A 25,569-nucleotide genomic window follows, 5' to 3' on the forward strand; every position below is an offset into this window, starting at 1 on the left:
TTTCCTTATAAATGTAACTAGAAATGGGTTCTTCTTGTCCCACTATTATATTTATTCACCATGGAACCCCTAGCTTTACACCTTAACCCAGATATCCAAGGTTCAAGGTCAACATCCACAAATCAGAGACTTTTTTTTCCCCTTTTAATGGAAAATTTACCAAGTACGTATCTAGGAATCCTTAAACGACATGATCTAAACCAACTGTTTTATTACAATCTTAGTTCTGTATTTAGAAACATCAATCAGTCTTTTTCAAGTGGTCAAAACGAAGGGTCTAAATACCAAAAAAGAGAAAGAAAGGTAGCACTCACCGATCCTGTAAAAATGTCATATCTTTATTTCATGTTTAAAAATCCATTGCGGGGGAGGTTGTGGATCACCTATCAGACGACGGCCGTTTCGCACTCCTGTTGGCTTCTACGGGTTCCAAGGCGTAGGCAGTCATTTAAATGCCAGTTAACACAGGGAGACCATTGTCAACAATACACACTGGGCAATCTATACTAGATCGCTCAGTGCGCGAGGGCTGCGTTAGTTCTTGGCAGTGCGAGTCCTGTTTACACAGGAGAATGTGCTGCCAAGTACACTGCACAAAAGATCATGTCACAAAATGAACAAGCATTTTGCTCATTCATCAGGTGACTATCAGCCTGTTTGGCAAGATAATCATGAAATGTGCGTTTTTAAGACCACTGATTATCACGATCATCTTGCAAATGTAGCTTTAAGGGATTTTCCGACTAAAGCCCCTGTCACACTAAGCGAGATCGCTGCTGAGTCACAAGTTTTGTGACGCAACAGGGACCTCAGTAGCGATCTCGCTACGTTTGACACTTAGCAGCTACCAGGCCCCTGCTGTGAGATCCCTGGTCGTGTCGGAATGGTCTGGACCATTTTTTGATCGTTGCTGGGTAGCATGCATCGGTGTGTTTGACACCTTACCAACGACCTCGTTGGCTACTCAGAACTGAGACAAATAGGCATGCATTTGCGTTGCATCGTTACACAGGTCGCCGTATCGTTGCTGCGTCGTTGGGAAGATCTGACTGTTTGACATCTCACCAGCGACCACACAGCGACGCAGCAACGATCCGTGACAGGTCATATCGTTGTCGGGATCGCAGTAGCGTCGCTAAGCGTGACGGTACCTTAAGCGTTCATTTTAATCAATAAATCTTGGAATAATAATAATTTACACAATTGGATGTGTTTAAATTAAATGTTCCTGTGCTGAGATAATCTTATAAATGTTCCCCTGCTGAGATAATCTTATAAATGTTCCCCTGCTGTGTACTGTGTAATGGCTGTGTCTGACTATGCAGGAACATGGTCTGATCATACCACAGCTCCTGGGCAGGGGAGGGAGCAAAAGAGTATACAGACAGGGCAGCACGGGATCACAGCTGATTATTTCTATGAGGTAAAACATTTCACTGACTGTTTTTATACAATGTTTCACTTCAAATAAAGAATCCGCTACAATCCCCTGCGCTAATGTCTGTATACTCTTTTGCTTCCTCCTCTGCTCAGTAGCTGTGGTATGATCAGACCATGTTCCTGCACGGTGAGACACAACCATTCAACCATTAGGCTGTGTGCCCACGATGCGTTTTTTAAGCGTTTCCGCAGCCTGAAAAACGCTGCAGAAACGCTTAAAAAAACGCATGGTAGTAGGCCTGCCATGTTCCCCAATGATGATCCACATGTGGTGTGCCCATGCTGCGGAAATTTTCGCTGCGGATTATCATTTCAGAAAAAAACGCAGCACTACCAATTATTTTGCGGAAGCGCTGCGTTTTCGCCGCCATTGACTTGTATTGGAACGCATGGAATCCACATCACTGTATCTGTACATGCGTAATTGGCGCGTTCTAATGTGCGGATGGTACCCAGGTGTAGAGGAGAGGAGACTCTCATCCACACCCAGGTACCATTAAAAAAAGCTGTAAAAAAAAAGAATAAAATAAAAAATAAATGTATACTTACCTTCAGGCTGCCCGCGGTGCGCTCCTCCTTGCTTCCCGGCACTTCGCGATGGAATGAAGGACCTGCGCTGACGTCAGAGTCGTGTGACGGGTCACGCGACGCTGACGTCGGCAGGTCCTTCAATCCACGGCAGCCGGGACGGTGAAGCAAGACAGCGCGGGCCATCGGAGGGTAAGTATACATTTATTTTTTACCATTCTTTCTGTCACACTATATAAATCCATGCCGTTTGCATGGATTTATATAGTGTGACCGAGTTGTCAAGCACTTTCCAAGTGATGCTAAAATCGCTTAGAAAGCGCTTGTCAACCCGCATGCGGAAATGCATGTGAAGAACGCTTCACATCCGCATGTCCCTGGCAGGAAAAACGCATGTACAATCCGCATGTACAATCCGCATGTATAATCCGCATGCGTTTTTTTCTGCCAGGGAGATGCAGAAAGGCTCAGGAAAAAATCCGGAGCATTTCTGCATCGTGGGCACAGAGCCTGAGGGTTTGTGCCCACGATGCATATTTCAAGCGTTTTTGCTGCGGAATTTTACCGCAGTGTAAACGCTTGGGAAACGCATGTTAGCCTTCTGCCATGGTCCCCTATGTAATTCCGCAATTGTAATGCCCATGCTGCGGAATTTTCCACAGCGTTTTTGATGTGCGGAAAATTCCGCAGCATGTCCATTATTTGTGCGTTTACGCATGCGGAATTGCCATCTACAATGCAGTAGAAAACGCAAGGCAATTCCGCATGTGCAAAATGCGCGAAAAACGCATGTCAAATTCCGCATGCGTTTTTCCGGGCAAGGACATGCGGAAATTAAGCGGAAATTTTCCGCTTCATTTTTGCATCGTGGGCACATAGCCTTACACAGTACACAGCAGGGGCACATTTATAAGATTATTTTAGCACAGGAACATTATATTTAAACACATCCAATTTTGGAAATTATTATTATTCCAAGATCTATTGATTAAAATGAAACAACTGTCAAATGATCTGAAAACAAAGATTATTCAACATAGTTGTTCAGGGGAAGGATACAAAAAGCTGTCTCAGAGATTTAACCTGTCAGTTTCCACTGTGAGGAACATAGTAAGGAAATGGAAGAACACAGGGACAGTTCTTGTTAAGGCCAGAAGTGGCAGGCCAAGAAAAACATCAGAAAGGCAGAGAAGAAGAATGGTGAGATCAGTCAAGGACAATCCTCAGACCACCTCCAGAGAGCTGCAGCATCAACTTGCTGCAGATGGTGTCACTGTGCATCGGTCAACTATACAAGGCACTTTGCACAAGGAGAAGCTGTATGGGAGAGTGATGCGAAAGAAGCCGTTTCTGCAAGCACGCCACAAACAGAGTTGGCTGAGGTATGCAAAAGCACATTTGGAGAAGCCAATTTCTTTTTGGAAGAAGGTCCTGTGGACTGATGAAATCAAGATTGAGTTATTTGGTCATACAAAAAGGCGTTATGCATGGTGGCAAAAAAACACAGCATTCCAAGAAAAACACTTGCTACCCACAGTAAAATTTGGTGGAGGTTCCATCATGCTTTGGGGCTGTGTGGTCAATGCTGGCACTGGGAATCTTGTTAAAGTTGAGGGACGCATGGATTCCACTCAGTATCAGCAGATTCTTGACAATAGTGTTCAAGAATCAGTGATAAATATGAAGTTACAAAGTGGATGGATCTTTCAGCAAGACAATGATCCAAAACACCGCTCCAAATCTACTCAGGCATTCATGCAGAGGAACAACTACAATGTTCTGGAATGGCCATCCCAGTCCCCAGACCTGAATATCATTGAACATCTGTGGGATCATTTGAAGAGGGCTGTCCATGCTCGACGACCATCAAACTTAACTGAACTGGAATTGTTTTGTAAAGAGGAATGGTCAAAAATACCTTCATCCAGGATCCAGGAACTCATTAAAAGCTACAGGAAGCGACTAGAGGCTGTTATTTTTGCAAAAGGAGGATCTACTAACTATTAATGTCACTTTTCTGGTGAGGTGCCCATACTTATGCACCTGTCAAATTTTGTTTGAATGCAGAGAGTTGATTTGAGGAGCACATGATGCCACTCTTCAGAGGAGATTCAAACAGGAGAACAACTTGCAAGTGGCCACTTTAAGTAGCTTTTCTCATGATTGCATACACCTGGCTATAAAGTTCAAAGCTCCATGAGGTTACAAAACCAAAAAAAGTGCTTTAGTAAGTCAGTAAAAAGTAGGTAGGAGTATTTAAAACAAGAAAATGATAAGGGTGCCCATACTTATGCACCTTTCAAATTTTGTTTGAATGCAGATTGCACATTTTCTGTTAGTACAATAAACCTCATTTCAAGGCAGAAACATTACTGTGTCCAACAGTTATTACATATATCAAACTGAAATAGCTGTTGCAAAAACACCAATTTTTATAAAACATTAAGCTTAAGATTAATAGGGGTGCCCAAACTTTTTCATATGACTGTAAATAGCTAACACCAACACTATTAGAGACTATGGGCCCGATTCATTATTGCATTTGATGAGTTGTGTTTTGCACCTTTTTTGGTTTTGTCATATTCATCTCTCCATTGGCACCTCTTTTAAAGTCACTTTTTAAGTGTTCACCTTTTTTACACTATGGGCAGAGTTTATAATTTCCAGATATTTTAGCCGGATTCATCATTTATAACTAATTGAAGAATTGCAAATTTTGTTGCAAATGTTCTCCAGTTTCCCCCTGGAGTGATTTTTTTTTGTACACCAGAAAAACAAATATAAAAGAGAATTTTTGTTTTTGGCCAATTGTCTCTTCAGAGAGGAAGAGGACCAGAACTCTAGTGCCACCTACAGGAAGTAGCAATCCTAAAAGTCAATAGTGACCCTTTAACGAGTCTTATCACATGACTTGGGATATAAGCCAGAATCAGAAACTCAATTTTCAGACACTGTTTCGGGGTACTTCAGTGCAAAGTGTGAGTTCTGGTTTGGCTGGGTGAGAGGCGTCAGACGGTATCTAAGGGGTAACGTTTCTACTTGTGGAGAGCGACATGTTAAGCATGTCATGGTGAGGAGACTTTTAAAGCCGTAATGCTCCTCTGGGAAATATGCAAATTGTCTCTTCAGAGAGGAAGAGGACCAGAACTCTAGTGCCACCTACAGGAAGGAGCAATCCTAAAAGTCAATAGTTTTTGGCCAAAATTCATGAACCACTTATGTGATTTGATTAATTAGGCCAAAAAAACGTCAGGGAATACCACAAGAAAAAAAAAAGAGAAGTGACCACAAAATATTGCAAATAATGAATTGGGATCTATGTGCCTGGCATGGCTATGGGGCACACCATGCTTGGCACTGTTTTGTGGTAGAGTCGTGAGTGGTGGGAAAATCAAATTCTGCAAATCAGGTGTTCAAATAGACTTTTTAATGTCTTTGTTTGATCCTTTTCTGGATAAACCAGTGACCAAAAAGTAAATAATTAAAAACAATTCCAGCCATACGCCATATCTAGTAAGAATAAGATCCTTCTTGACCTCGAGAAGTTGCAGGGATCTGAGTAATGATTTTAAAAAAAAGTCACATACAGAGTCACTTATCAAATGCGGAGCTGCTGCCTGTGAGGGACAAGGTCAAAATAGGTAAAAATCAGCATTTATTTAAAAGGCACGGAGTAAAACCAACCACCGGGAAGTCAACAGAAATGGAAATCTGACTTTGAGGGTCTGTTTACACAGTCAGACCGTCTGATATGAGCATCGATCGGTAAACATTTCGGTGGTCATTTGAATGCTTGTTTACACAGGAAGACCAAAGCAAACGATGTGCACTGAGGGCACTATACTAGCTGTGTGATATACTAGATCGCTCTGTGCCCATAGACCGCCATTGTTCTCAGCAATGTCCTGTTTACACTGGAATCTTGTGCACATCTTTAAGAAGCAGGTGTATCTGCATCGTTTTTGAATCAGAAGGCACTTCAGGAAACACAGGCGGTGTTAATGTAGCGCCCCGAGGGTTCGGCCGCTACAGGGGTATTGCACCTCAGTCCAGAGGTGTGATATTCCACTCCCGGGTAAGGATGGAGAATGGACCAGGACTCGTTAGGCTGCATGCACCACACACACCCCATTTCCGAGGGACAGCTCAACGGTGCTCCCACTAGACAGAAGTGCAGGCACGACAGCATCTGTTCCTGGCTGGAGTGGGGAGGGGGGTGGAACACCCAGTGCTGTAGGGGCAGATAGGGGTTGGTTCCTGAGCGTAGATAGGAGCTCATTGGTTGCTGGTCACCTGGGCTCATGGTCAGAGGGAGGTATAAAAGGTGGGCACCATCTTAGAACAGTGTTCAGTCTGTGAGGAGAGGAGAGCTGACAGGGAGCAGCAGCTCAGGCTGAGTGCTGCTCCAGAGGCAGGCCTAGAGAAGAGGCCGGAGCCTGAGAGGAGAAGGAGAAGTGGGCCTGGAGAAGAGGCCGAGGAGGAGGAGAAGACAGAACAGGAAAGAAGGAGAAGAGAGAGAGAGAAACAGAAGGGCTCAGGAACAAGAAGGTGGAAGGGACCCTAAGAACCCACGAGAATCCAGGGTGAAGGGTCAGGCAGATTAAGGGTACCGGATCCCAAGTTGGTGGAGGAGAAACTACACTCAGCCAAAGACCGGTCGTCGTCATCATTTATTGGTGCGACACCTCATCAAACCTGCTAGGAAGGCACCATATAGGACAGCGGAGGACGGGGCCCACGTTTAACCGCACGAGTCCGCGGCAGCTGGACAAAAGTGGGTCACTGGTGAGGCAGGCCAGAGAAAGGATTAAAGGGGGTCCTGTGCCATGCTCCTGAACTGCCTGGGAGTTGACCGAGCCCCTCACCTGGTGGACGCAGCACAGCTCAGGCTGTCATTCCCTGCAGAAGTGACTTGGATATTAACCGTGAGTAAAGACCCTGGACTGCAGTACGTTGTCTGTGTGCTTTTTCGCTCCTCCGGCACTACCGGTACTGGGACTCTCACCACCATCACTCCCACCATCCACTACACTGCCCTGGGGCCGCACTCTTCCCGTGGGGAGTCGCATCATCCCAGCTGCATACATCATCAGCCCCAGCGGTCTGCCCTGCAGCGGCGGTTCCTAACAACCGCAATCCACGGGTGGCGTAGTCGGACATAATCAATAGCACATAACGGACTACTACTGGCCTGACCACCCTGAGCCACGGAACCGGGTTGCCACTACTACTCCCATCGTTCCCTATTGCCCGGATCCGAGTGCCCCACGGCCCAGGGGGCGAGTCATTAAGTTTTGTTACACTCTATACATATATAAAAAGTGGTGGCTTCCAAGCAGAAGACAACTGAAGAATGGACCAGTCATTTCTTATAGCTGATTCACGGCTTTCTATGCCTGAAGCGGTTAAAGGGAATCTGTCAGTAGGATCAACCCTCCTAAGAAGTCTATATCGGCATGTAGGTCATAGAAGTCTGAATAATATGATACCTTGATATCTTTGTTCCGAGGTATTATCCAAGGGAAATTCATGCATTTCTTAGTATGTAAATGAGCTCTTAAGATCTATGGGCATGACACCGATCTCCCTGGGAATCTGCCTCCAATGGTTATTTTAAATGAAAGGGAAGTTAACAGTGTGAGGCATGTAATTACTGACAGTCAGCTCCACTAATCTACATGTCTCACACTGGTAAAACTCCATTTAAAACACTCTCTGGAGGCAGATTCTCGGGGAGATCTAGATTGAGGCCATATCAAGGTATCATGTTATTCACCTTCCTATGACCTGCATGCTCATAAAGATGGCTTAGGAGGATTGATTCTACTGACAGATTCCCTTTGAAAGAAGGGACAAAAGACTGAACATATGCACAGCAAGTTGTTTTGACATTGCTGTGCATATGTTCATTCTTTTTCATGCCTGAAAAAGATGCTGTACATACCCCAAGTTGTTTCATTCTTACAAGCAAGCATAACAGAGAAATTCAATTAATAATAATAATTATGTGGTTAAAGCAATCAATGAAAACCACATATACGGAGATCCAGATTACTTCTAATCAATAGCTATACTCTATGCTACTTCCGGGAAATGTATCAGCAGTTAAGGACCAAATTGCAGGAAGGATCTGACTATGGAAAATGTATTTAGAGTAAAAACATTGTTCTCCAAAAATTCTGAACCTCAGGACATATGCAGATGTATACATCTTTGGAATTGTAGCAAAACCAGCATGAGCTAAGAATATAATTTGTCAAAGTGTTTTATCATCTGAATATTTATTTTCCTGCATAAACAACAAAATTGGAATTTACTTAAAATTATAATATAGTAAGTAGCCATTGTGTTGAACTTTGACAAGGTGATTTAACCCCTTTCGGACGTGTGACCTAATAGTACATCATGGTGACCTGGGCCAATTGGACCAATGATGTACTATTATTAGGTCATATGGCAATCGCGCCCGCACACAAAAAGAAACCCCCTTTAACCCCTTTACCCCCGAGGGTGGTTTGCACGTTAATGACCGGTAATTACTCTGGAATGCTTCAACGGATTCTGAGACTGTTTTTTCGTGACATATTGTACTTCATGATTGTGGTAAAATTTCTTCAATATCACTTGCGTTTATTTGTGAAAAAAAACAGAAATTTGGCGAAAATTTTGCAATTTTAAAATTTGAATTTTTATGCCCTTAAATCAGAGAGATATGTCACACAAAATAGTTAATAAATAACATTTCCCACGTGTCTACTTTACATCAGCACAATTTTGGCCGCAAAATTTTTTTTTATTAGGGAGCTATAAGGGTTAAAAGTTGACCAGCGATTTCTCATTTTTCCAACAAAATTTACAAAACCATTTTTTTAGGGACCACATCACATTTGAAGTGACTTTGAGGGGTCTTTATGACAGAAAATACCCAAAAGTGACACCATTCTAAAAACTGCACCCCTCAAGGTGATCAAAACCACATTCAAGAAGTTTATTAACCCTTCAGGTGCTTCACAGGAATTTTTGGAATGTGGAAGAAAAAAAATGAACATTTAACTTTTTTCACAAAAATGTTATGTTATGCAATTTTCCCTGAGCACGCAGATACCCCATACGTGGGGGAGAACCACTGTTTGGGCGCACGTCAGGGCTCGGAAGAGAAGGAGCGCCGTTTGGGGAGCCCCTGATGTGCCTAAACAGTGGAAACCCCCACACGTGACACCATTTTGGAAACTAGACCCCTCAGAAAACTTATCTAGATGTGTGGTGAGCACCTTGAACCCCCAGGTGCTTCACAGAAGTTTAGAACATTGAGCTGTAAAAATAACATTTTCACATTTTTCCCACAAAAATGTTTTTCAGCCCCCAATTTTGCATTTTCATAAGGGTAACAGGAGAAATTGCACCATGGAGTTTGTTGTGCAATTTCTCCTGAGTAAGCAGATACCCCATATGTGGGGGAAAAACACTGTTTGGGCGCACGGCAGGGTTTGGAAGGGAAGGAGCGCCATTAGACTTTTTGAATGTAAAATTTGCTTGAATAATTAGCGGATGTGCCCCTGATGTGCCTAAATAATGGAAAACCCCTACAAGTGACAGCATTTTGGAAACTAGACCCCTCAGCGAACTTATCTAGATGTGTGGTGAGCACCCTGAACCCCAAGTGCTTTACAAAAGATTATAACATGGAGCCGTGAAAATAAAAAAATCAAACTTTTTCCACAAAAATGATGTTTTAGCCCCAATTTTTTTATTTTCACAAGGGTAAGAGGAGAAAATGGACCCCAAAAACTGTTGTGCAATTTCTTCTGAGTACGCCAATACCCCATATGTGGGGAAAATACAGTGTTTGGGCGCACTGCAAGGTTCAGAAGGGAAGGAGCACTGTATGACTTTTTGAATGTAAAATTTGCTGGAATTGAGAGCGGACGCCATGTCGCGTTTGGAGAGCCCCTGATGTGCCTAAACAGTGGAAACCCCCCCCCCACAAGTGACTCCCATTTTGGAAACTACACCCCTCAAGGATTTTATCAAGGGGTATAGTGAACATTTTGAACCCAGAGGTACGACACAGAATTTGATAATATTAGGTCATCATATTGAATAAGTTGTCATTAGTCTTGAGTGCAAGTTCTCGCTACTTGAGTTTGCATCGGGTACTCAGGTTTGCACCATGTATCGCGCATGCTTGAGTGACATGCTCAAGTCCCCGCTCGCATGTTTCACGGTTATTAGACACCCCCAAATAAACATGCGGGGATCGCTCATGCATGGCAGGCAATACCCTCGAGGTTTTTTGGCCATGAAGCATATGGGGCGGAGACTCGAGCATGTCACTCGAGCACCCGTGATACTCGGTGCATACCCGACCACCTGATGCAAACTCAAGTAGCAAGCAATTGCGGTCAACACTAGTTGCCATATCGTCATCTTTTTTTTTTTTTTTTCTTACTTTTGAAAATAATCCCATCCCTAACCCTAGTCCCAACCCTAACCCCAACCCTAGAGTTTATTTTTTACGCCGTTCCTCGTGCGGTATAAGTGATTAGACAACTTTATTCTTCGGATACCAGAATCATATCGGGTTTTTATGATTGACAGCTGTCACACACTAAAAGACGCATTTTTTTGTAAAATCTAGTTTTTGTATCGCCATATTTTGAGAGCTATAATTTTTCCATATTTTGGCCGACAGTCATTTGACGGCTTGTTTTTTGCTGGATGAGTTGACGTTTTTATTGGTACCTTTTTCGGGCACATGACATTTTTTGATCGCTTTCTAAGAATAAACAAAAAACAGCAATTCCGGAATTGTTTTTATGTTTTTTTTTTTTTATTCTGTTCCGCGTGTGGTAAAATTGATAAGGTAGCTTTATTCTTCGGGTCAATACATTTACAGCGGTACCACATTTATATCGTTTTTCTATGTTTTGGCGCTTTTACACAATAAAAGCTATTTTATAGAAAAAAATATTTTTTTGCATCGCTTTATTCTGAGAGCTATAACTTTTTTATTTTCGGCTGATGGAGCTGTATGGCGGTTTGTTTTTTGCGGGACAAGATGACGTTTTCAGCGTTACCATTTTTATTTATATTCGTCTTTTTGATCACGTGTTATTCCATTTTTTGTTTGCCGTATGATAATAAAGCATTGTTTTTTGCTTCGTTTTTTATTTTTTTAGCGTGTTCACTAAAGGGGTTAACTAGTGGGACAGTTTTATAGGTCAGGTCGTTCCAGACGCAGCGATACCAAATATATGTACTTTTATTATTTTTTTTCATAATAATATTTATTGATGGGTACATTATATTTTTATTTTTGGTGAATTATTTTTTTTTAAAATATTTTTACAAATTTTTTTTTTTTTCCATTTCATTTTTTAACACTTTTTGGATTTTTATTCTGTGTCCCACTATGGGACTTTATTTTTTTATTCTGATCGCCTGTATAGCACAGGGATGGAGCACCATCACCATCCCTGTGCTATACAGGCTGTCAGCGCTGCAGATGCTGAAGATACTTTGGTCATGCATTTGCATGACCAAAATATCTTCCTGCTGTCTGGTGACCCGGATATTGTCATGACAACATCGGTTCGTCATGGCAACATCCGGGAAGCCGTGGCAGACAGTGCTGGAGGCCGGGAGAGGAGGTGAGTATTGCGATCACCTCCCCTTGCCCCCGCAATGCTGCAATCGACTTTGATCGCAGCACTGAGAAGGTTAATGTGCCGGGAGCGGTGCAGGACCACTCCCTGCACATAGTACCGGGTGTCAGCTGTAACAATCAGCTGACACCCGGCAGCGATTGCCCCGCACCGCTTGTGTGCGGGCGCGATTGCCATATGACCTAATAATAGTACATCATTGGTCCAATTGGCCCAGGTCACCATGATGTACTATTAGGTCACACGTCCGAAAGGGGTTAAATCACCTTGTCAAAGTTCAACACAATGGCTACTTACTATATTATAATTTTAAGTAAATTCCAATTTTGTTGTTTATGCAGGAAAATAAATATTCAGATGATAAAACACTTTGACAAATTATATTCTTAGCTCATGCTGGTTTTGCTACAATTCCAAAGATGTATACATCTGCATATGTCCTGAGGTTCAGAATTTTTGGAGAACAATGTTTTTACTCTAAATACATTTTCCATAGTCAGATCCTTCCTGCAATTTGGTCCTTAACTGCTGATACATTTCCCGGAAGTAGCATAGAGTATAGCTATTGATTAGAAGTAATCTGGATCTCCGTATATGTGGTTTTCATTGATTGCTTTAACCACATAATTATTATTATTAATTGAATTTCTCTGTTATGCTTGCTTGTAAGAATGAAACAACTTGGGGTATGTACAGCATCTTTTTCAGGCATGAAAAAGAATGAACATATGCACAGCAATGTCAAAACAACTTGCTGTGCATATGTTCAGTCTTTTGTCCCTTCTTTCAAAGGGAATCTGTCAGTAGAATCAATCCTCCTAAGCCATCTTTATGAGCATGCAGGTCATAGGAAGGTGAATAACATGATACCTTGATATGGCCTCAATCTAGATCTCCCCGAGAATCTGCCTCCAGAGAGTGTTTTAAATGGAGTTTTACCAGTGTGAGACATGTAGATTAGTGGAGCTGACTGTCAGTAATTACATGCCTCACACTGTTAACTTCCCTTTCATTTAAAATAACCATTGGAGGCAGATTCCCAGGGAGATCGGTGTCATGCCCATAGATCTTAAGAGCTCATTTACATACTAAGAAATGCATGAATTTCCCTTGAATAATACCTCGGAACAAAGATATCAAGGTATCATATTATTCAGACTTCTATGACCTACATGCCGATATAGACTTCTTAGGAGGGTTGATCCTACTGACAGATTCCCTTTAACCGCTTCAGGCATAGAAAGCCGTGAATCAGCTATAAGAAATGACTGGTCCATTCTTCAGTTGTCTTCTGCTTGGAAGCCACCACTTTTTATATATGTATAGAGTGTAACAAAACTTAATGACTCGCCCCCTGGGCCGTGGGGCACTCGGATCCGGGCAATAGGGAACGATGGGAGTAGTAGTGGCAACCCGGTTCCGTGGCTCAGGGTGGTCAGGCCAGTAGTAGTCCGTTATGTGCTATTGATTATGTCCGACTACGCCACCCGTGGATTGCGGTTGTTAGGAACCGCCGCTGCAGGGCAGACCGCTGGGGCTGATGATGTATGCAGCTGGGATGATGCGACTCCCCACGGGAAGAGTGCGGCCCCAGGGCAGTGTAGTGGATGGTGGGAGTGATGGTGGTGAGAGTCCCAGTACCGGTAGTGCCGGAGGAGCGAAAAAGCACACAGACAACGTACTGCAGTCCAGGGTATTTACTCACGGTTAATATCCAAGTCACTTCTGCAGGGAATGACAGCCCGAGCTGTGCTGCGTCCACCAGGTGAGGGGCTCGGTCAACTCCCAGGCAGTTCAGGAGCATGGCACAGGACCCCCTTTAATCCTTTCTCTGGCCTGCCTCACCAGTGACCCACTTTTGTCCAGCTGCCGCGGACTCGTGCGGTTAAACGTGGGCCCCGTCCTCCGCTGTCCTATATGGTGCCTTCCTAGCAGGTTTGATGAGGTGTCGCACCAATAAATGATGACGACGACCGGTCTTTGGCTGAGTGTAGTTTCTCCTCCACCAACTTGGGATCCGGTACCCTTAATCTGCCTGACCCTTCACCCTGGATTCTCGTGGGTTCTTAGGGTCCCTTCCACCTTCTTGTTCCTGAGCCCTTCTGTTTCTCTCTCTCTCTTCTCCTTCTTTCCTGTTCTGTCTTCTCCTCCTCCTCGGCCTCTTCTCCAGGCCCACTTCTCCTTCTCCTCTCAGGCTCCGGCCTCTTCTCTAGGCCTGCCTCTGGAGCAGCACTCAGCCTGAGCTGCTGCTCCCTGTCAGCTCTCCTCTCCTCACAGACTGAACACTGTTCTAAGATGGTGCCCACCTTTTATACCTCCCTCTGACCATGAGCCCAGGTGACCAGCAACCAATGAGCTCCTATCTACGCTCAGGAACCAACCCCTATCTGCCCCTACAGCACTGGGTGTTCCACCCCCCTCCCCACTCCAGCCAGGAACAGATGCTGTCGTGCCTGCACTTCTGTCTAGTGGGAGCACCGTTGAGCTGTCCCTCGGAAATGGGGTGTGTGTGGTGCATGCAGCCTAACGAGTCCTGGTCCATTCTCCATCCTTACCCGGGAGTGGAATATCACACCTCTGGACTGAGGTGCAATACCCCTGTAGCGGCCGAACCCTCGGGGCGCTACATTAACACCGCCTGTGTTTCCTGAAGTGCCTTCTGATTCAAAAACGATGCAGATACACCTGCTTCTTAAAGATGTGCACAAGATTCCAGTGTAAACAGGACATTGCTGAGAACAATGGCGGTCTATGGGCACAGAGCGATCTAGTATATCACACAGCTAGTATAGTGCCCTCAGTGCACATCGTTTGCTTTGGTCTTCCTGTGTAAACAAGCATTCAAATGACCACCGAAATGTTTACCGATCGATGCTCATATCAGACGGTCTGACTGTGTAAACAGACCCTCAAAGTCAGATTTCCATTTCTGTTGACTTCCCGGTGGTTGGTTTTACTCCGTGCCTTTTAAATAAATGCTGATTTTTACCTATTTTGACCTTGTCCCTCACAGGCAGCAGCTCCGCATTTGATAAGTGACTCTGTATGTGACTTTTTTTTAAAATCATTACTCAGATCCCTGCAACTTCTCGAGGTCAAGAAGGATCTTATTCTTACTAGATATGGCGTATGGCTGGAATTGTTTTTAATTATTTACTTTTTGGTCACTGGTTTATCCAGAAAAGGATCAAACAAAGACATTAAAAAGTCTATTTGAACACCTGATTTGCAGAATTTGATTTTCCCACCACTCACGACTCTACCACAAAACAGTGCCAAGCATGGTGTGCCCCATAGCCATGCCAGGCACATAGATCCCAATTCATTATTTGCAATATTTTGTGGTCACTTCTCTTTTTTTTTTCTTGTGGTATTCCCTGACGTTTTTTTGGCCTAATTAATCAAATCACATAAGTGGTTCATGAATTTTGGCCAAAAACTATTGACTTTTAGGATTGCTCCTTCCTGTAGGTGGCACTAGAGTTCTGGTCCTCTTCCTCTCTGAAGAGACAATTTGCATATTTCCCAGAGGAGCATTACGGCTTTAAAAGTCTCCTCACCATGACATGCTTAACATGTCGCTCTCCACAAGTAGAAACGTTACCCCTTAGATACCGTCTGACGCCTCTCACCCAGCCAAACCAGAACTCACACTTTGCACTGAAGTACCCCGAAACAGTGTCTGAAAATTGAGTTTCTGATTCTGGCTTATATCCCAAGTCATGTGATAAGACTCGTTAAAGGGTCACTATTGACTTTTAGGATTGCTACTTCCTGTAGGTGGCACTAGAGTTCTGGTCCTCTTCCTCTCTGAAGAGACAATTGGCCAAAAACAAAAATTCTCTTTTATATTTGTTTTTCTGGTGTACAAAAAAAAATCACTCCAGGGGGAAACTGGAGAACATTTGCAACAAAATTTGCAATTCTTCAATTAGTTATAAATGATGAATCCGGCTAAAATATCTGGAAATTATAAACTCTGCCCATAGTGTAAAAAAGGTGAACACTTAAAAAGTGACTTTAAAAGAGGTGCCAATGGAGAGATGAATATGACAAAACCAAAAAAGGTGCAAAACACAACTCATCAAATGCAATAATGAATCGGGCCCATAGTCTCTAATAGTGTTGGTGTTAGCTATTTACAGTCATATGAAAAAGTTTGGGCACCCCTATTAATCTTAAGCTTAATGTTTTATAAAAATTGGTGTTTTTGCAACAGCTATTTCAGTTTGATATATGTAATAACTGTTGGACACAGTAATGTTTCTGCCTTGAAATGAGGTTTATTGTACTAACAGAAAATGTGCAATCTGCATTCAAACAAAATTTGAAAGGTGCATAAGTATGGGCACCCTTATCATTTTCTTGTTTTAAATACTCCTACCTACTTTTTACTGACTTACTAAAGCACTTTTTTTGGTTTTGTAACCTCATGGAGCTTTGAACTTTATAGCCAGGTGTATGCAATCATGAGAAAAGCTACTTAAAGTGGCCACTTGCAAGTTGTTCTCCTGTTTGAATCTCCTCTGAAGAGTGGCATCATGTGCTCCTCAAAACAACTGTCAAATGATCTGAAAACAAAGATTATTCAACATAGTTGTTCAGGGGAAGGATACAAAAAGCTGTCTCAGAGATTTAACCTGTCAGTTTCCACTGTGAGGAACATAGTAAGGAAATGGAAGAACACAGGGACAGTTCTTGTTAAGGCCAGAAGTGGCAGGCCAAGAAAAACATCAGAAAGGCAGAGAAGAAGAATGGTGAGATCAGTCAAGGACAATCCTCAGACCACCTCCAGAGAGCTGCAGCATCAACTTGCTGCAGATGGTGTCACTGTGCATCGGTCAACTATACAAGGCACTTTGCACAAGGAGAAGCTGTATGGGAGAGTGATGCGAAAGAAGCCGTTTCTGCAAGCACGCCACAAACAGAGTTGGCTGAGGTATGCAAAAGCACATTTGGAGAAGCCAATTTCTTTTTGGAAGAAGGTCCTGTGGACTGATGAAATCAAGATTGAGTTATTTGGTCATACAAAAAGGCGTTATGCATGGTGGCAAAAAAACACAGCATTCCAAGAAAAACACTTGCTACCCACAGTAAAATTTGGTGGAGGTTCCATCATGCTTTGGGGCTGTGTGGTCAATGCTGGCACTGGGAATCTTGTTAAAGTTGAGGGACGCATGGATTCCACTCAGTATCAGCAGATTCTTGACAATAGTGTTCAAGAATCAGTGATAAATATGAAGTTACAAAGTGGATGGATCTTTCAGCAAGACAATGATCCAAAACACCGCTCCAAATCTACTCAGGCATTCATGCAGAGGAACAATTACAATGTTCTGGAATGGCCATCCCAGTCCCCAGACCTGAATATCATTGAACATCTGTGGGATCATTTGAAGAGGGCTGTCCATGCTCGACGACCATCAAACTTAACTGAACTGGAATTGTTTTGTAAAGAGGAATGGTCAAAAATACCTTCATCCAGGATCCAGGAACTCATTAAAAGCTACAGGAAGCGACTAGAGGCTGTTATTTTTGCAAAAGGAGGATCTACTAACTATTAATGTCACTTTTCTGGTGAGGTGCCCATACTTATGCACCTGTCAAATTTTGTTTGAATGCAGATTGCACATTTTCTGTTAGTACAATGAACCTCATTTCAAGGCAGAAACATTACTGTATCCAACAGTTATTACATATATCAAACTGAAATAGCTGTTGCAAAAACACCAATTTTTATAGAACATTAAGCTTAAGATTAATAGGGGTGCCCAAACTTTTTCATATGACTGTACCTCCACGCCCCATGTCCTCCTGGAAGCTCCTCATCTCCATGCAATGACATCTCTCTCACTTTCACTGGCACCCGATATTGAGCCTATACCTAATGTGGTAAAAGCAGACACTTGAATAGAAAATGATCCTCTCCACATTGGGAGCGCAGCTATGCTCTGCCATAAGACTCAAATGAATTCGGTGTGCAGGCTGCTGCGTCCTTGTGCAGCTTATCTGGCTACACAAGTAACCTGTCCTCTTCAGAGGAAGACATCCTACAAAGATTTTCCTGCAATAATGTGACATCTGCTGCAGGTCTCCAGAAAAATCTGCATTTGTTACATGTAGATTCACCTGGGATTTTACTCCTATACTCAATTTTTTTTACTAAATATGTAACAGAGTATTTAACTCTTTGAATTTGTTGTGTACTTCTATGACAACCCCTTCTTAATCACGGTTTCCCCCTTATAAGATAATAACACTTATACTCGCCTTCAGTGCCGGTGCTGGCTCTCCTGGAGCTCGGATGATATCGTGTCACATGATCCATGCGGTCAATCAGATTCTGCTTCACTCTCCCCTCCTTTGAACAAATCAGACATCTGGAAGAACTGATGCCAGTTACATTTGAAGGAGGTGAGAGTGAAACGTCCGCTGATTGACCGCAGGGATCACATGACATAACAATGTCATGCAAGCCCCTGGAGAGCCAGTGCTGACACTGCTGGAGCAGCGCTGGCACCAGAATTGAGTATATGTGTTATTTTAAAGGTGGAAACATAGTGATTGAGAAGGGGTTGTCCGAGTAGTAGAAAACCTATTTAATATATTAGTTCATTGAGTTATGACCTATTCCCTGAACTCAGTGGTTAGCACTGTAGCCTTGGGTTCCTGGGATCAAATCCCACCTAGGACAACAGGAGTTTGTATGTTCCCCCTTGCGTTTGTATGGGTTTCCTCTCACACTCCAAAGACATACTGATAGGGAATTTAGATAGTGAACCACAATGGAGACAGTGGTGATGATGTCTGTAAAGTGCTACGCTGTGGAAATTGTTGGCATTATTAATAACCAGTCACTGCACTGTAAGTGGGTGAGAAAGAAGATTCGCATTTGCTTGTTCTTTACTTGGTCATGCCTGTCACTCGCATGGTTAGTGGGCTTTTTCCTATTCATTGCGGTCGCTGCTCTGCTCCTCCCAGGGTCAGGTGGTGTCGCTGAGCTGCCTCTTGCAGCATTCCCAGCATTGTTGCATCCTCCTGTTGCTGGAGAGTCTCCACCTATACGGAGGCACAGCCAGACTCTGCAGGAATTTTAACCCGCTGTGTCCTGCAGAGTTTCGCTTACCTGGCCTATCCCCTGTCAGCAGGGGATATATTGGGCAGCTCCCACCACCCACACACACACACACCTTGCCTGAACTTAGGTTCCTAGCTGCAGTTCCTTCCTAGTATCGTGTCTTGGTTCATTATCGTTTTGTCTCTCCTGCTACTGACCTGGCTTGTTAACTCGTTTTGTCTGATCGTATTTTGATCCTCTGCTGCCCGCCCCACCTCGGACTGGCTGACCATGTCTTGGTCTGTGCACTCTGTTCTTCGTGTTGTGCTTCTGACCCATAAGTCAGCCGCTGCAGGTTTGGGCACAGCCCTGGAGTGGCACTTGGTGACTACCCTAACGGCCCAAGCCTATCCTCACCATCAGAGACTCTAGTGAAGACCAGGTAGCCACTTAGTTACGCCACTCCAGGGTAAGCTCGGCCAACGGCGCAGCGGGTCCACACCCACTGCCGTCACACACTTCTAATGCTGATTTTTAATTTGTAGCTCAGTCTATATGATCTGATAAAAACGCAGGAGTTAAAAAAACAAATATTCACTGTCAATTCCTGCAACCCGTACTCTGCCAATAGAGCAGCAGCCATAAGCTCTCATAGTGAAGATGCAGGACACATTTCTAACACCTGCCTTATTAGTGTGCTCTGTTTAGAAGTTGAAGGATAATTTTCTCCATATAATTGCCAGAATATTTGTCTAGTGTAATTCTGTATACTTGCTTTTATCTCACATGCTGTATAAATTGAATTTTGACTTTTTTAGTGTTCATCTTGTCTGCACAACAATTTTAAAGGGAATCTGTCACCATGCGTTTGTTACCCCATCTGAGAGCAGTATAATGTGATGACATAGACCCTGATACCAGCGATGTGTCACTTACTGGCTTGCTTGCTGTCATTTTGATAAAATCATTTTATTATCTACTGCAGATATAGTAGTTATTTGTATGTTGATCTCTATAATCCCACCCACACCACTGATTGGCAGTTTTCTGCCTATGCACAGTGTGCGCAGAAAGATGCCAATCAGTGGTGGGGGCGGGTTATACGGGGCTCATGAATGTGGAAGACTACATAGCAGCAGATTTCCTAGTAATCTAGTGATAATCTCCTGCTGATAAAGCTGTGTTTTTTTATCAAAGCTACACTAAACAGCCCAGTAAGTCACACATCGCTGTAATCAGGGTCTCTGTCTCCATATTATGCTGCTCTCAGATTAGGTGGCAAAAACCTGGTGACAGATCCTATTAAATACCCTAACCTGATCTACTTGGGAGACCTTATTACTTAATCACCTTGCTTTTCATTTTTTTATTTTAGGGAACAACTGGATATCCCAAGGGGGCGGCACTGAGCCACCACAATATTGTAAACAATGCAAGTTTGGTAGGGTGGAGGATGGGCTTCAACTGGAGGAAGGTGAGAGCAGATAAGTACATTTGTTACATAAGCATGCTTAGACTCTTCTACAGACTTACTGGTGTTTCTTTTCCATCCCAGGGAGACCGGGTGGCGCTTCCTGTGCCTATGTACCACTGCATGGGCTCCGTGTTAGGCAGCCTTGTGATGGCCGTGTATGGGCTGACTATTGTTTTTCCATCTCCTGGCTTTGATGCTCAAGCTTTGTTGCAGGCCATTTCACAGGAGAAGTATATATCTTTATATTTTTAATCGGATGGTCCAAAACACAATTTAACTTTGATCCTAAAAGTCTCTCCATTTAATAACATAATCTAATCTGTCATCTAATATATTTTAATTAAAAAGTCCCTACCATTCCCTTACTACACCATCTAACTACTTTTTTTTTTTACTACTTCCTTTTTGATGACACTTTGTTTGAAAATCCCATTGCATGCTGGGATACTCAAATGAGTTGTCATCAGGGGCCAAAGGCTGCGCTCAATGCGTTGCAGGGGCTGGGTTAGTCCCTGCTCTACTGAGCATGTGTCGGTTGTCAATTTTGAAATATGCTCAGTAGATTCTTGTCACTGTGCAATATGCACACTGACAGTGCGCTCTCTCGCCAACTCTGATCAGGATAAACGAGCCGGCAGGAGAGCGCACTGTCAGTGCATGTTGTAAGAAGAATATCCAGTGTGCAGAGACCTGCCCCCGCAAGTGACGTCACAGCAGTTTAGACTATAAGTGTAATTTGAGATTTTTTTCGTTTTTCAGATAGTAATTACTCAGAACTACATTTTCAAATTATTTCTTTACTATACCTTGTCACTGGTCATATGATCGCAGAAGGTTTGAACAAACAAAGATTGCCAGCCCCTTGCGGTCACATAATTTCTAATGTCTTAGCATGAACGATTAGGGTTAGGTAGGAAGGGGCTGACTTACTTGTGCAAGGATCTGGTTTAGAATGAACTGAAATACTACAGAAGCAAGTGGGAGGCTGGAGAACCACGAGGTGCAAGGGAGAGAGGAGGATATCAAGATTTTGCAGTCTTTTATTTGCCACTAAAAGACTTCATTCAGACCCAATTCCCAAAGTAAAGAGCAACATGGGTGGTAGAACTTGTATCTATGAGTAATAAAATAGGACTATGCAAAGTCCTGATCTAATGAGTATACAGCTGGATACGCTAACAGCATAGAGTAACGTCACTGCTCCCTCTGATGGTGACAGCAGGCAGCCAGAATATTATGTTTTACATTAAAGGGAACCTGTCACTGGATTCATGCTGCTTAAACCTCAGCCAGGATGAATCCGAGCCTGGTCGCATGATTGCAACCTGGTATGTTTTTCTTTGAAATGTTCCAGCTTTTCATAGAAAACCTAGTTTGAGAAGCCAGACAGGGAGAGATGTGACTAGTCTGCTTAATAGAAGGTGAGGAGTGACTTGTAGCATTATCTTTTTTTTAACATTTCATAATGTCTTATTACTTGTCTGTCTGAATGCAAATGCAGTATATACTCACAATGTAGTATATAATATATTTCTGTGGAACCTTCTGTGGATAAATGTCAGGAAGCGTTGAACGTTAATATGAAGGCTGCCTGTGTGCTCTGAATTTCCATGAGTGGTTCTGTTAATCTCTTACAGATGCACATTTATGTATGGGACTCCTACAATGTACATAGACCTTTTGGGACAGCCAGACTTTGCTGCTCAAGCTTCTACTCTAACCTCTGGTATGTGGCTAAAATATGATAAACTGGTTATGGATTTCAGTTTGTGACTATATAGAGTATTTTTCTTTACCATTCTCATAAAATTCCAGGACACAAGTTTCCAGTGGTTTTGCCGATTTATTTATCTCTCAGATATTTGTGGGGTCCGTGTCTGTGGAACAGTGCCTGGAATTTCCTATATGCTTTCTTTGGAAAAAAAATGAATGCAAACTCATCATCATGGCATGCCTTCGTTCTAAGTTTTAAGCTCGACTCCATCCAAAACACATAGTCCCCATATAGTTTCATTAACCGTTAAATTCTCAGCTGTTAATTTTAACCAGACATTTTTCAAGGAAGCACACAGAGATTTCCATAAATCCCTTCCACTTTGCTGAAACTGTAAGACAATATTTTTTTTTGCAGCGTCAAAGACTCATATTGGGAACTTGCGTTTAATGTTCCCATACACCTCAGAGAGCGATCAGCGGTATGCTTGTTTGGACGACGGCTATCTATCTCAACTCCCCCATTCACATGCCCATTCAGTTTGGCCAAACATGGCTGTGTCTTCTACCAGACACTTCTGGTGGTGGCATATCTCCAAACGATTGGCCATGGTAACACACTAGATGGTTGGCCATTCCCACTGTATTTGGTCTGCAGATTTTTATCTAATGTGTATGGAGGCCTTGAGGCATGTAACACGTGCATTTTAACAATTCACGGATAAAAATCTCCAATTATTAGTTTGGAGGGGATTCAATGCATTGTAGAGATTCACATTAGTTGCTTCTGGAGTGCGCCATGTGAAATCTTTGCCTTGCAGTCTAACTGGGCGTTTCTTCACAGTCTTCTTTGGGGGGTGTGCACATTTATCCCTCCCTTTTGAATTCTACCAATCACAGCTCTGCAGGTGATTTAGTAGTCTCAGACGCTGCCAAGCTGTGATTGGCAGCATCTGAGAGAAAGGGGTGAAAGCGCATGACTCCAGAGAAGACTGTGAAGAAACACCCAGTTGGACTGCAAAGCAGAGATTTCACATACCGTGCTCCAGAGGAAACAAATGTGAATATTTCTACAATGGAGAAACACAGCACAAAACGGAAAAGAGCAGTAGAATCAGGGGACCTCAGAGATTTTTTTTTACAAGATTTTTATCTCAATTTTCCTGAGCAAGTGACAGGTCTACTTTAATCTGAAACAAAACCTGTCAATCAGGTTTGTTGTTTGCGACCTGTTTTACTAGAGTATTATTGTACGGTACAGTTGCCAGGTCGGATAGTGTTGCGTCAGGCTACCATGGGCTTCTATAAGAACATTTTGGATAGGCCATTAGCAAGCTTTTCAGAACATGTACTTAACCTCAAAATCACCACATCAGTTTAAAAAAGTTATCATTGCCAGACAGACATAAGCCAGGTCATAAAGGGAACGTGTCATAGGTTATTTTTTTTATTTTGCAAATCAGGCTTTTAAGTTGAATATATATTTTTTTATAATGATGTTTTTATTATCTATATTATTAATTCTCTATTGGCCCACTAGCTGGCAACTTGGCTTAATATTCGACTCCAACTCTCTTGTTCTTCACATGGACATTAACAGCAATAGACTGATTAAAACCCTACTTGTTTGTATTGAAGTATAATCTGAGCATGCCCTAATCTGGCCAAAAGTCATTGCGGAGGTGAAGGTGAGCTGCGATAACACATGACCCACCATTGACATTATGTGATATCTGCTAGAGGTGTTATCTGTCATTGTAATCCTGTCTGGGATGACAATGAGACTGCTGAAAAGTTTTCTGTACAGAACAGGAAGTGGGAGTCAAGTGTAAATTCTAGTGGCCAGTGTGAAAATTGCAAGATTTCTGAAGGTTTTTTTTATATAGTTATATGGAAAGTTGAAAAAAAAAAGATAAAAAATGTAAAAAAAAAAATGTAATTTAATATAAGAACCTGATTTAAACAATAGGTTATTTTTTTTATCTTTATTAAAGGGAATGTGTTATCTGTGAATTAAATTGTGTGGTGATTATCCTAGAATTACTTTACTTTACTGTCTACAAGGTTGTCAGTTGCAGGACCCTATTTAGCTGAACCATAGAATCCTGATGGAACCTGGGTCACCAGAGGTTCTTATAAAGCTGTGCCCCACCCTGTCTTACCTTAAAACACATTCAGCTCTTGAGAGATGGTCGTGAGACACTTTCCATACTAGCAAAATGTAAACTAGCCGTCACTAGCTAGGATTAGGAGGCAGCTGAGAGAACTGTGCCGTCACTAGCCATGAAGAGAAGGAAGCCCAGAGAAGGTTGACATCACCATCAATGTGGAGGGAGCTGCAGTGCCGTTAGAACTTTTTCAGACATTTGCTTGTCAGCTGCGAGCGATATTTGCATTCTAAAATGTCACATTTCTTCTGTCTGCATATACTGGACAGACCGTACTAAGATTTTATTTTACATGGTTGCTTTTTAAGACTTTATAGAACTAGGATTGAGGTCCCATGTGCATGAAAAGCAATGTTGTAATGGTGAATAGGTACTTCTCCATCTCCGTATTCTCCTAGATAAGTTCTCCTAACTATTTCAAATGATTTGTATAGAATCATTTCATAAAGTGAAATTATGGGAAAGATTTCTTACTATACCACCACATTTAAAGAGACATTAGACCTTGTTTCAGCCTCACAACTTGGTATTTGGAGCAACAAATTGCTGACAGTCCCAATGCCGTAATGGATTCTTTGCTTCCGCAGGGGTCTTCTTTGGCTTGGTTGACTGTGTATCCAATATGTTTCCATTTCCCCTGCACCCTGTTCCTTGATTCCTTTCTTACCCTGTATTTTTTCTTATTTTATGTAATAGGATACTACTGTCATTATCAGAAAATGTAACCAGGGAAATGCAGTGTAATCTAGAGTGCTCACAATGGTCTAATCAATGATATTATTTGCTTGTAAATCCATGTAAAAGTAATTTAATAGGCTTTAGACCCTGATTGAACTGCGTAATTATAATATTCTTCCGCTTTCTTTATATTGATTGTGTTCAATCGAAATGACGCTCTAAGGAATCTTCTTTGTTAATGTGGTTTATTATCATAAAAAAGGATTTCTACAACAAAGCTAGATTGTGATAAATTGTCATTGACCATAATTGCAGGAGTGATTGCTGGGTCCATTGCCCCTCCTGAGATTGTGAAGAAATTTGCCATGGAGACTGTGATGAAAAATATTTTGGTGAGTTACCATCACATACTGCTAATATAAAGCTTTTGAGTGGTTTACTTTCATCCAAGTGTAAATGTATAGTATGCTACAGGCTGAGCGCACACAAGGTATATGGGGAGCTATTGACTGGGTTTTCCCAATTAAAATGCACAGCTATATCAAAATGACATCGCTGGTGTAAGATGGCTACCGGACATGTCTTTGAGGGGAGATATGTATCGCTGCGGTTGGTAGCTTGAGTGATGTAAAACCCGGGAAAGCATGCTCTGGAACACATTGTGCTAAGAGGGTTAATTGGGCGTATCATGGCCGTTTTTACGAGCAGTCATAAGAGACGGGTGGGATTGGCTGCTCACATATCCCCACCCCAGGACGTCTGTATAAAATGGAGACCGAGCATCTCATTTAGTGTCTGTGGCTGGAGGTGTGGAGACCTCCAGAGTGTTTGTGCTAAAGGACACTG

General features: G+C 42.6%; 1 protein-coding gene across 2 annotated transcripts in view; it reads left to right on the top strand.

Moving 5' to 3' along the window:
- Positions 1 to 25,569, top strand: part of ACSF2 (acyl-CoA synthetase family member 2) — a 123,213-nt gene that overhangs the window by 49,965 nt on the left and 47,679 nt on the right. For both annotated transcript variants that reach the window (XM_073684080.1, XM_073684081.1), the window contains exons 7-10: positions 20,066 to 20,164; positions 20,246 to 20,394; positions 21,802 to 21,890; positions 25,039 to 25,115. In XM_073684080.1, the coding sequence (XP_073540181.1) occupies positions 20,066 to 20,164; positions 20,246 to 20,394; positions 21,802 to 21,890; positions 25,039 to 25,115 (414 nt within the window). The remainder of the gene's footprint in view (positions 1 to 20,065; positions 20,165 to 20,245; positions 20,395 to 21,801; positions 21,891 to 25,038; positions 25,116 to 25,569) is intronic.

This window comes from Phyllobates terribilis, unplaced genomic scaffold, assembly GCF_046119375.1.
Source record: "Phyllobates terribilis strain yellow unplaced genomic scaffold, ASM4611937v1 Scaffold_5__5_contigs__length_657084704, whole genome shotgun sequence".
Taxonomy (NCBI): domain Eukaryota; kingdom Metazoa; phylum Chordata; class Amphibia; order Anura; family Dendrobatidae; genus Phyllobates; species Phyllobates terribilis.